Source organism: Dama dama, chromosome 25, assembly GCF_033118175.1.
Source record: "Dama dama isolate Ldn47 chromosome 25, ASM3311817v1, whole genome shotgun sequence".
NCBI lineage: Eukaryota > Metazoa > Chordata > Mammalia > Artiodactyla > Cervidae > Dama > Dama dama.
In genome coordinates, this window is record NC_083705.1 from 64987399 (window position 1) to 65000074 (window position 12676).

Here is a 12676-nt window from a genome sequence, read left to right on the forward strand (position 1 = left end):
TATATTTATAACTGAATCACTATACTATGCACCTGTAACTAATACAACATTGTAAATCAACTATACTTTGATAAAATACATTTTAAAACAAACAAAAAACTAAAGTGAAGTAAGCATGTCAGGCTCTTTTATATCCACTTTAATTTGATCCTGCTTTCCCAATATTGGCAGCTATTATGTTTCTCTCCTTTCTCTTTTATAGCCAAATATCTCAAATTAAGATCTGTCTGCCATTTCCAGTTTTTTTTTTTTTTTTTTTAATCCACAAATTCTCCTTCACTTCCAGCTGTCTAGAATTCACAAATGCTAGTGTGCTGAAACAACCCTTTTCAAAGTAGATAGTTACCTTTCTAATTACCAGGTTCAGTGGTTTTCTTTTCTTCTTATTTTCCCCGAAATTCTCAGAGAAAAGATCATTAGCTTTGATATGAAGTTCATGGGGTTCCTTCCTTGGACAGGAGGGTTGCAAATGGAAATCAGATGGAAGGTCTGCAAGGCCTAGAAGGAATGAAGGTGCAGTATGTCCTAGAAATAGGACAGTATCAGATGCTTATTTTTGTGTTTCCAATGCTTATTCCATTGATAGGACTGATAGAACAATTATTGTCGACCATAACAGGTCTATGTGACTGTCTAGTAATTCACTGTATAAGAATCTTTGTATGGAGCAGCACTTTTCTAAGAGCTTAGTGAAATTCCTATTGCTCATGTTCCATCTTCTAAAGGTCAGTTTCCAGCTAAGAAACCTCTAATTATGCAACTGGCAGCCCCGAGGCTCCCCGCTGGTGTCGGTCCACTGTGATGAGCTGTAAGAGAGAGAGGCAGATTCTTGACCTACATAACTAATGAGTAAAAAAAGCACTGGCAGTCTTGGAGTTTCCCTGGTTGAGAATCCCTGGAACCTGCTTTAGAGCTGATGATTCTTTTCCTTTCAGATTGCTCCCTTTTCTGACACTAAGTGGCTGTTAACAATTTTAGAGAAGTCACAGCTCCTTATCAGCTGGCGAACATGTCTCTCACTGTGTCTCTGCTTGTCACTTTGAATTGTAAAAATTTGAACCTGTGGGGATGTGTGTTTCTTTGGGATTAAATATGCTTTTAGCCCTCATGACTGCGGCGAACTTAAAAAATGCTTGTGTTCCTCTGTTGAAGTCCAGCAAGTCCCCTACATACGAACGTTTAAGTTGCGAACTTTCAAAGATGCCAACGTGGGTTCGATCAATGTCAGGCATGGGTGAAACCCCAACTTGCCCTCCGTCTCCTGTTGCTGACGATCCTTCAGCTCTACCATCTCCCACCCCTTCTCCCTCCTCTAGCCAGTGACATTTCTTGCCTGTTCACTCTATGCCAGCCGCTGTGTGCCAGTTGTCCTGTTACTACTATACCTTTCAAGGTACTGTGTACTGTAGGATTAAAAGTGGTTTGTATCTGTTTGCTTTTTATGTATTATTTGTGGGAAAAGTATTATAAACCTATTACAGTACAGTACTATATCGCTGAGTGGGTTTGTTGGGTTCCCAGGCCAACTTTGTTGGACTTACGAACAAATTGGACTTACAGATGTGCTCGCAGAATGGAACTTGTTCATATGTAGGGGACTTCCTGTAGCAGTCTTTGGAGAGTAAATGTTTGTTTCTGCTTTTCCTGTCTTGAGACTGGATGATCACCTCCTCTCCTCCCCAGACTATCAAGCCTTCCGACATCGCTACTGTCCGCACGCTAGGCCGACCCCCTCATCTCATCATGAGGATCATGGATTGTGTGCTGCTGCTGTTTCAGAGGAAGGTCAATGCAGTGAAAATTGACCTGGAAAAAAGCTGCACGATTCCTTCCTGGCAGGAATCTTTAAAACTGATGACAGCAGGAAACTTTCTACAGAATTTGCAGGTTGGTAGTTCAGTAATGATGGGCTAAGAGGGGACTCAGACTTCATTGGAGTGTCTGGATCCCTTAACAGAAAAAGAATTTGCATGCATATTTTTTAACGTACTGTTTTTCATCTTTATTGGGGTATAATTGATAGATAAAAATGTGTTATAATGAAGATGTATGACTTGATGTTTTGATGTTTGTATTAATACATTGTGGAATGCCTTCACCACAGTCCATCCATTTGTTGTTCAGTCACTCAGTCGTGTCTGACTCTTTGCGACCTCATGGACTGCAGCACACCAGGGTTCCCTGTCCTTCACTATCTCCTGGAGTTCGCTCAAACTCATGTCCATTGAGTTGATGATGCCATTCAACTATCTGATCCTCTGGGTTTAATCCATCCATTAAATCCAGTAAATATCCAATTAAATATCTATCACCTCACATAGTTACCATTTTTCCTTTTATTTTCCTTTTTTTGTTTTGGTGGTGAGAACACTTAAGATCTAGTCTCCCAGCAAATTTCAAATATATAATACAGTATTGTTAACTATATTCACATAGCTGTACATTAGGTCCCCAGGACCTTCTCATCTTTTGTAACTGACACTTGGACCCTTGACCTTTGACCAGCATCTTCCCCTTTCCTCCTCCCCCAGCCCCTAGCTACCACCATTCTACTCTCTGCTTCTGTGAGTCTGACTATTTTATTTATTTATTTTTTTTTTATTTTTATTTTTTTTTTTTAAATTTTTATTATTATTATTATTATTTTTTCCAGTGGGTTTTGTCATACATTGATATGAATCAGCCATGGATTTACATGTATTCCCAATCCCGATCCCCCCTCCCACCTCCCTCTCCACCCGATTCCTCTGGGTCTTCCCAGTACACCAGGCCGGAGCACTTGTCTCGTGCATCCCACCTGGGCTGGTGATCTGTTTCACCATAGATAGTATACATGCTGTTCTTTTGAAATATCCCACCCTCACATTCTCCCACAAAGTTCAAAAGTCTGTTCTGTATTTCTGTGTCTCTTTTTCTGTTCTGCATATAGGGTTATCGTTATCACCTTTCTAAATTCCATATACATGTGTCAGTATGCTGTAATGTTCTTTATCTTTCTGGCTTACTTCACTCTGTATAATGGGCTCCAGCTTCATCCATCTCATTAGGACTGGTTCGAATGAATTCTTTTTAATGGCTGAGTAATATTCCATGGTGTATATGTACCACAGCTTCCTTATCCATTCATCTGCTGATGGGCATCTAGGTTGCTTCCATGTCCTGGCTATTATAAACAGTGCTGCGATGAACATTGGGGTGTACGTGTCTCTTTCAGATCTGGTTTCCTCAGTGTGTATGCCCAGAAGTGGGATTGCTGGGTCATATGGCAGTTCTATGTCCAGTTTTTTAAGAAATCTCCACACTGTTTTCCATAGCGGCTGTACTAGTTTGCATTCCCACCAACAGTGTAAGAGGGTTCCCTTTTCTCCACACCCTCTCCAGCATTTATTGCTTGTAGACTTTTGGATAGCGGCCATCCTGACTGGCGTGTAATGGTACCTCATTGTGGTTTTGATTTGCATTTCTCTAATTATGAGTGATGGTGAGCATCTTTTCATGTGTTTGTTAGCCATCTGTATGTCTTCTTTGGAGAAATGTCTGTTTAGTTCTTTGGCCCATTTTTTGATTGGGTCATTTATTTTTCTGGAATTGAGCTGCAGGAGTTGCTTGTATATTTTTGAGATTAATCCTTTGTCTGTTTCTTCATTTGCTATTATTTTCTCCCAATCTGAGGGCTGTCTTTTCACCTTACTTATAGTTTCCTTTGTAGTGCAAAAGCTTTTAAGTTTCATTAGGTCCCATTTGTTTAGTTTTGCTTTTATTTCCAGTATTCTGGGAGGTGGGTCATAGAGGATCTTGCTTTGATTTATGTCGGAGAGTGTTTTGCCTATGTTCTCCTCTAGGAGTTTTATAGTTTCTGGTCTTACATTTAGATCTTTAATCCATTTTGAGTTTATTTTTGTGTATGGTGTTAGAAAGTGTTCTAGTTTCATTCTTTTAGTCTGACTATTTTAAATGCCACGTATAAGTGATAACAGGCAGTATTTGTCTTTCTCTGTCTGACTTCTTTCACTTAGTATATGCCCTCCAGGTCTGTCCATGTTGTTATGAATGGCAGAATTTCTTTCTTTTTTAAGTCTGAGTGATATTCTTCATATATATTTAAAATTTGTATTTAAGCATCTTCTCAGAGTAGAAGTTTCTCTTTCAAATATAAGACATTAGAAGCATTAGAGCTTTAGAGTTTCTTTATATGTAAAATATGAGTAATTTGTCATCTGTATGTTTGCAAATATCTTCTTTCACTCTCTGCCTTAGTTGTTCATTGTGTCTTTTGATAAGCAGATGTTCCTAAGTGTAGTATAGTCCAGTTTATCAATGTTTTCCTTAATAGTGCTTTCTTTGTTCTGTTTAGTAAATCTTTGCCGGTCTCTAGGGTAGAATAAATGCACCTGTCTTTTCTTCTAGAAGTTTTGTTGTTTTATCTTTAATGTTTAGATCTTGAGACAACTGACTGGGGATTCCCAATCCCCATTCATACCCCACACAGTAACTTCAGCACTGTCTTTCATTCAGTTTTTATTTTTAAAATTTTTTCATAGTTTCTTTTTTTAAATTTTACTTTTTGTTGAAGGATAGTTACTTTACAATGTTATGATGATTTCTGCCATACATCAACATGAATCAGCCATAGGTATACATATATCCCCCCTTCCCTAATCTCCCTACCACCTCCCTCTCCATCCCACCCCTCTAAGTTGTCACAGCGCACCAGCTTTGGGTTCCCTAAGTCATACAACAGATTACCACTGGCTATCTATGGTAATATATATGTTTCAATGCTACGCTCTGAAATCATCCCACCCTCTCTCCCCCTACTGTGTTCGGAAGTCTGTTCTCTATGTCTGCATCTGTATTGCTGCCCTGTAGGTAGGTTCATTAGTACCATCTTTCTAGATTCCGTATATATGTGTTAATATGCAATGTTTGTCTTTCTTTTTCTGACTTACTTTACTTTGTATAATAGGCTCTAGGTTTGTCCACCTCATTAGAACTGACTCAAATGCATCCCTTTTTATAGCTGAGAAATATCCCATTGTGTACATGTTCCACATTTATCTGTCAATGGTCATCTAGGTTGCTTCCATGTCCTAGCTATTGTAAACAGTGCTGCGGTGAACACTGGGGTATGTGTCTTTTTCAGTTTCATTCAGTTTTTAATTCAATGTTGCCCATGTGGCTACTGTGGCCAGAGCATCTTGTGAGGCCTTTTACAGCAGCTATAAGAGGTAGCTTCTGAAACCAGTGGGTCATACAGACTTGTTTCAGATAATTGAAATATGAGCCTTTGAGGTGTAAGTGCCCTGTGAAAGAATAGCATGCTATTTGGGTGGAGAGGGGGTGGCAATTAATCTGGTTATGAGTGTGTGGAAGGGCAGTGGTGGTAGGGGGTGGGGCTCAAAAAATACCGAAAAATGTGGCAGTGGCATCGGACTTGCCTTATATACCTGCTGCAGAGCCAGTGTTCTTGGAAGCTGCTCTGCTATTTGCCTTTTGTCAGCACCATCCTTCTATTGCTCCCAAACATTCTTCTGGCTTCACTATTTTTTTGAGTCTCACAAAAGAAATTTGCATTTTTAAGGAGGTCTGAGTAAAGGTGAGTTTCGCTCTGTGCTGTGTATGTTCTGTGCAGACTTATTTCTCTGAACTATTTAGGTGCTACATTTCTTTCTACTTGGAAAACATCTAATTATCTTCATTGAGATGATCAAACACCATTTTTAAACGATCCAATTCCACTGATTGGTCAGTCTTTTCTTTTAATGCAAGAAGGCACTCTTAATCCATTTCTGCTACTATTTTGAAATTTTATCCCTCCAGAAGAGAAAAGTTCTCTCATTATCTTGATAGTTCAGTGATTAAAAATTAATTCATCACCCTGAAGGCTTAATGTCCAACTGATTTTCATCACATTTCAGGTGAGTTTAATAGAACCTCTCTCTGAATGTGTTAAGCATTTGGTTGCTGCTAAATGCTAAATATTACATATATATATATATACACACACACACACACTATATATACACTTTATATATTTGCTTTATTTGCAATACTAAATATATGTATCATTTTATTTGCCTAATATCCTGAAATAACCATTTGTTTCAGTGGTATCATGAGCATAATGTGATTATGACTTAATGGACAAAGGCATTTTAACTTCATTTCACTCCATTCTTCCACAGCAATTCCCGAAAGACACAATCAATGAAGAAGTGATAGAATTTTTGAATCCTTACTTCGAAATGGCAGACTACAACATCGAAACCGCTAAACGAGTGTGTGGGAATGTAGCGGGTCTTTGTTCCTGGACCAAGGCCATGGCTTCCTTCTTTTCTATAAACAGAGAGGTGTTGCCTCTGAAGGTAAGCCTCCTTGGTGGGGCTTCAGGATGTGTGCCAGCAGGGAGTCTCTGGGTCAACAGGGCTTGTCTGTCCTGCAGAAAAGGAGTCCCAGGTGTTATTAGTCTCGTCTATGGGAAGAGCTGGTGCTGGACTGGCCAAGCATAGGATGTTTCTTTCTTCTCTGTAATCCTCCTGCCATTGGAATTGTATGGGCCTTAAGCATGGACTTTACAAGGATACTAAGTCTTCTGTGGGCTGCTGGACATTTTTCCCCCCACAATGTTAACTTGAGAAAAAGAAACACAGAAAACTATAGCATAGGACCCACCAATAATGTCCAAGAGCTCTTGCCAGGGAGTCCTATGAATGAGGCGGGGTGGACACAGTCACTGGTGACTGAACTTGGCTTCAGAGGTGACTTAGTATTCCCTCTCCCTTTGACCCTCAGGAAAGAGACTGACTAGCATCTTTGATTTAATGTAGGCTGACACTATGCCACTGTTTCTCTTTGAGTTATTGAATTTCTCAGCTTTATTGGTCCACATCTCTGCATCATTCAGTGACAGTCTTTAGCAGATTGAGAGGCAAGTACATGTTTTGAGAATGAAATATTAATGCCTCAAAAATCACACCTAATGGTTTGGTTGATTATTTTGCTTTCATGTAAGTCTGATCTGTTTCAACCATCAACTAAAATCCTCTTATACTTACAAAGTACATAAGAAACTTAATAATCATGCTAAAAATAATCAAGAATAAAAAGAAGATAGGGAGAGAGTTTCAAGTTCCATTTTATTTTCTCATTATTACCATACCTGGAGCATTTAGTCAGTGGGGAGTTCCTGGGGGCCTTAGGGCAACTTAAAACAGAAGGGATTCATTTGGCTTAGAGATTTTTAGCTTGTCAGGTCCCTCCTAATTGCCATTGTCATAAAAATAAACATAGTTACATAGATCCTACATGTTCCTTGCATAGAGAGAAGTAGAAGACAAAGAAAATGTAGTCTCATTGGGCAGCTCTGCTCAGTATATTAAGAAATACAGACCAAAGGGTCTAACTTCATTGATTTCTGAAGGGGTTTCTCTCGTTTCCCAAGTGAAGAGAGGTTGAGGACACTCCTTTGACTCCAGTGGGGACCTCTTCACCACTCATTAGTGAAGGAGACACTGAAGGACTCTTCTTTCATCTTACAATTCCTCTAGACAGGCCAAGTGACTTCTCATAGTGGATAAACTTAAACAAATATTGATGACAAGAATTGCAATTTAAATTCTATTCAGTTTCATTCTAATGAGATTTCTCCTTAGAAACTCTGTGAAAATTAATAAATATGAGTTCACATAAACAGAACATTGCAACAGTAGAGCCTTAAATATTGAACACAGATAATAACACTATTATTTATGGAAGGACTTCCCTGGTGATCCAGTGGTTAAGGCTTCACCTTCCAATGCAGGAGTGTGGGTTCGATCCCTGCTCAGGGAGCAGAGATCCCACATGCCTAGATGCCAGAAAACCAAAACAGAAAACAGAAGCCATGTTGCAACAAATTCAACAAAGACTTTAAAAATGGCCCATATCAAAAAAATCTTTAAAAAAGTGATATTAATATATTATTATCTATTAAACTCTTATTATAGATCAGGTCCCAGACTTGGGTTTTTACATGTTACCATATTTAATACACACACAACACACTCACATAAATCATAGCAGGTAGTTTTTCAAAATCTTAATGGAGAAACTGAGGCTCATAGAGCTTAAGTAATCTTAGTAGAGTCCTACAGCTCCTAATGTGAGCAGTTGGATTTGAAAGATTCTTATACCCTTGGATTAGTATCTTTTGAGTACTGCATTAGAAAGATTTTTTTTTTTTTCTGAGGAAAGTCCTTGAAAATATCCAAAATTTGGGGGACTGTGATAGTTTGACATTAGTGGGTGACTTTATAGTAAGTTGACAGAGTGGCCTTGCTGTTCCCTTTTGTTTAAGTCATGGCAACAGATTCTTCTTAGAGCAGAGACGAAAAATATTCCAAGAGTCAGAACATCTGTAAACTATAATTTTTAAGCCATGCTTCTGCTGTCATTGGTTCTAGTCATGGAACTAGATATTCCTTTAAAGAATTATTTATTCTGCCAAAATTTGGGAACCTGGGGTTATCAGATAAGAAAATAACTTATCTCAAAAGAATATTTTTAAGATAATCTTTTCTTCTGAAACCCCTCAGAAATAATATGATGCTGGTAGTTGGTTTCCCCATCAAAGTCAGTTTACCATTTTAAAAACTTAAAAGAGAGAATTTTGATTTCAAATTTTTTCCAAAAGAATTTAAATTACTGTAAGCACAGACTATTTTCTACATCGTCTTTTTCCAATATTGCTTTTTTCCCCCAATATTGCTTTTGATTATGTCTTTTGAGTCTAATTTAACTTCCTTAAAACAATTTTTTTTTAATTTGGTCACAGCTCAAGTATCAATTCTTTGCTTGAAAGCAAGTAACATATGAGAATTACAGGAATACCGTCAAGTCCATCTCTACTCACAAAAACCTAGATCTTTATATTCAGTGATTAATTATATTTCATTCTTTGTCTTATTTTAACATCTTCATTAACAGTGATGAGCTCGCCTTGGCAGATGGATCTAAATATTCAACTTTTCCCCTACAACTCAATATTAAAATAATCTGCAATTTTCCTTTATGCATTTACTATTACAGTGTTCGAATTTAGGGATTGGCAAACTATGGTCTGCAGGCCAAATCTAACCTACCACCTATATTTGTACAACTTGTAGAATTTTAAATTAAGTACTTAAACAAAAGTCTTGATTTTGCCTCTTGGCCCCCAAAGCCAAAAATATTTACTATCTGGAATTTTATGAAAAAGTTTGCTGACTTTCTCTTAATGATTTATAATCATCTGCTTACAAACATGCCAAGTTCACATGAAGACTTGGCCTTGATGATGTAATTTGAGAAGGCTCCCAAAGAACAAAGAAAAGGTGTAGCATGGACTTCCCTGAGTTCTCAGATCCGACGTGCTGGACGTGTGGGTTGCTGCCTGGCCCTTCACGCTGTGTGTGTCCTATGCAGGCCAACCTGGTGGTGCAGGAGAACCGCTACGTGATGGCCATGCAGGATCTGCAGAAGGCCCAGGCCGAGCTGGATGACAAGCAAGCCGAGCTGGATGTGGTGCAGGCTGAATACGAGCAGGCCATGACCGAAAAGCAGGTCACTGTCCTCTGACACTGTGGTCAGCCCTTCATTCCTTTCCTGCTTTCTTTCTCTAAGCGTTTGATTTCCAGCAGGGATTCATTTAAATGATGCACAGTGCATACATACACACACACACACACACACACATATATACACACAGCACATGCGCCCTCATTAAACCCTGGAGTTTATTTCTAGCAGACACTGAGGAACTTCAGTGACAGGTCAGGATATTCAGCCAAAACAGAAGTCACTGCTGGAACGTGGATGTTCTGAGTTTGCTTGTAAATTGTGATGAAAGCAGCATCTTGTGCAGCAGTTTTGATATGTTTATGAAATCACATCCTCCCACTTTGCCTCATTTAACCTTTAAACAATCTCTCAAGGTAGACAGGGTAGATATTTTTATTTTATTCTCATTTCAAAGAAAGGAGCTTAGGGGACTTCCCTGGCGGTCCAGTGGTTAAGACTTTGTGTTTCCAACACAAGGAGCGGGGGTTCAATCCCTGGTCAGGGAGCTAAGATCCTGCACGGTGCAGCAAAAAAATTAAAACAAAATGAAATTTAAAAAAACAATAAGGAAAGAACTTAGGTCCAGAAAGGACAAGAGAATGGCTATCAATCATAGGTCCTCGGGCTGGATTAGACCTTGATCTTCTGATGTCTTCTTGGGCCTCTCTGCTGGACCAACCTGACCACATGGCTGTGTCCCAGTCACAGAGACCACCCACAGCCTTCTCAACCTCTGCATGTTTTGCAACTTTAGCACTTCAAAATCAAGGTTTGTATATTTCCTTTCCACTGAGCAGCAAGCTTTTTCATTGATTTATACCTACTCCAGCTCCACTGGGACCTCCTTCGTTCTGGAAATCAAGGCAGATGTAACATAAACCTAATGTAGCTTAAGCTTTATTTTCCCTCACTTGCACAGGCCCCATAAATGCTGAGTTTACTGGGAGCCATGGAGAATTCTATGGGGAGAGTATTTTATTCAGATAAAATACCTGGAGATCCCAGGAGAAAGGGACCTGAATTCTTCACCATCAGGACTTTGTAGTGCTTTTTCCTTGCTGATGCTCATTACATGTTCACTTGGCTGTTTTGTATTTGCAAAAATTCTTTAATGATTTTCTTAAAGTGGTCCCTAGATTATGTAAGCATCTGTCCTCACAAAATCTCTATCTGCCTCCGATAAAGCCTACATTTGGAAAACAAGAACTAGATTCTCTCTGTGCTTTCCTTGATGATTTATTTTAGAACCTCTGCTGCTTCTCAGCTGCCACTTGGCTGGATTGAGATTCCTGCTCTGGAGGGTCCCAGTGAGCGAATTTAGATAAACATCAGCTGCACAATATGCAAGATGTATGGTATTCTCTGTTAAAGATAAGTCTCCTGAAAGCAAAATAAGAGCTTTATAGAAATCTTGGAGAAGTAATTATGTATCATCATTTGGATTTGTTACTTATGGTCTATGGAATTCACTTATAATATCAAGAGAAAATTCACTTTGCAGTTTGAAAGTCTACCTTAGAAACAACTATGAGGAAGGCCTTTTAATTTCTACCATTTGGACACTCACATTGGGAAGGGCTGCTACCTATAGTAAAAATATTTTATAGCCTCATTTATTACCTTTCAGTTTTAACAATTTTGCATTAGTTCACTCAAGCTCTTTTGTTTTCGAGTATCTACTATTTGTTAGGTAAGCAATTATAAGGACCATATAAATACAGTTACTGTAAAGTAACTTAAAAAGCTCTAACTTAAAAAATTGAATTTCAACAAATGTCATGTGTTTTTCATTAAGAAAACGAAATCTGGCTGTGTGCTGGTCTGCCCACATCAGGTTGGCGTGAAGTTGACCTTTAGTCGTGGTATTGTTGCTTCTTGCTCCATGAGGCTCCGTGAGAGTCCCGGGTTACAGACTGCAGGGAGGCAGGGGAGGGTTTCAAGTCTGGGTTCATGGTCGTGACTGGTGACCTCCTCACCCAGGTGTGCAGTCCCTGGGGGAGTGTGTGTCCTGCTGTTTTGTGTAAGGGCAGGGCTTTGTGGAGGGTCCACTTCCCCAGGGATCTGGTCACATTCTAGGGCGCTGGGAGCGAGAGGGCCAGGAGTACTACCCACAGAAGCTGAGGAATTCTGCACACTCCCCTAACCAGGCTCAGAGGGAAAATCCGCTTTCACTCCTGTCTGCTCCCATCCCCCCTTTCCCAATCCCCCAGAGGAGCCTGGGCTTCTAGAAAGCCACAACCAGGAGGGAAGAGGTTGGCCAGTTTATATTCAGCCACACAGAAGTGGGGATGGGGAATTTAGTGAGGATAACTTAATAGTAAAAATATCTTTCACATGAAAAGTTTGTTTTAAAGGTAGGCAGATATAAAGAAGGGCTTTTCTGGTGGCTCAGTGATAAAGAACCCACCTGCCTAATGCAGGAGATGTGGGTTTGATCCCTGATTCTGGAAGATCCCCTGGAGGAGGTCATGGCATCCCACTCCAGTATTTTTGCCTGGAGAATCCCATGGACAGAGGAGCTTGGAGGATTACAGTCCATGAGATTGCAAACAGTTGGACACAACTGAGTGACTAAACAACAACAAGAAAACGATGATGTCGTGTGATACTTCCAGCTGACATCTTTCTTTTTGGGGAGATACAAACGGATATGGATGGTGTCCAGGTGTGGCTGGACCTCTGAATTGGGCTTTTGGGCTTTCTGCATTAACTCTCGCGGGAAGGAAAACTGAGAAGGCTAGAACAAACTGGAACAAGTATCTTGTTTCTGAAAAACACTGTGTTATGCTATTATTACACAAGCGATTTGTGTTTCTTTATAGAAAATACACATAGGTAACCCTGGCGATAAAGCCTAAAAATATTTTGCTCTTTATCATTTCGTATCTACACATATGCCTGATTTACATATATTTTAAATCCATGTAAAAAACTGTAACAGATCATTCAGTACATACTGCTTTATAAATGCAATTTACTAATGATTATTTTTCATAATGATTATATTTTAATGGCTTCAGAGTATTCTTATGCACAATATACTATAATGTATGTAAATAATTCTCTATTGTTAGACATTTAGCATATGTGTATGTCATAT

At 39.2% G+C, this 12676-nt stretch overlaps 1 protein-coding gene across 1 annotated transcript in view; it reads left to right on the forward strand.

The window, feature by feature from the left end:
- The window catches only part of DNAH5 (dynein axonemal heavy chain 5), a 314041-nt gene that overhangs the window by 231996 nt on the left and 69369 nt on the right, over positions 1-12676 (forward strand). Inside the window, exons 59-61 of the mRNA XM_061129706.1 lie at positions 1684-1887; positions 6186-6365; positions 9442-9579. Coding sequence (XP_060985689.1) covers positions 1684-1887; positions 6186-6365; positions 9442-9579 — 522 coding nt within the window. The remainder of the gene's footprint in view (positions 1-1683; positions 1888-6185; positions 6366-9441; positions 9580-12676) is intronic.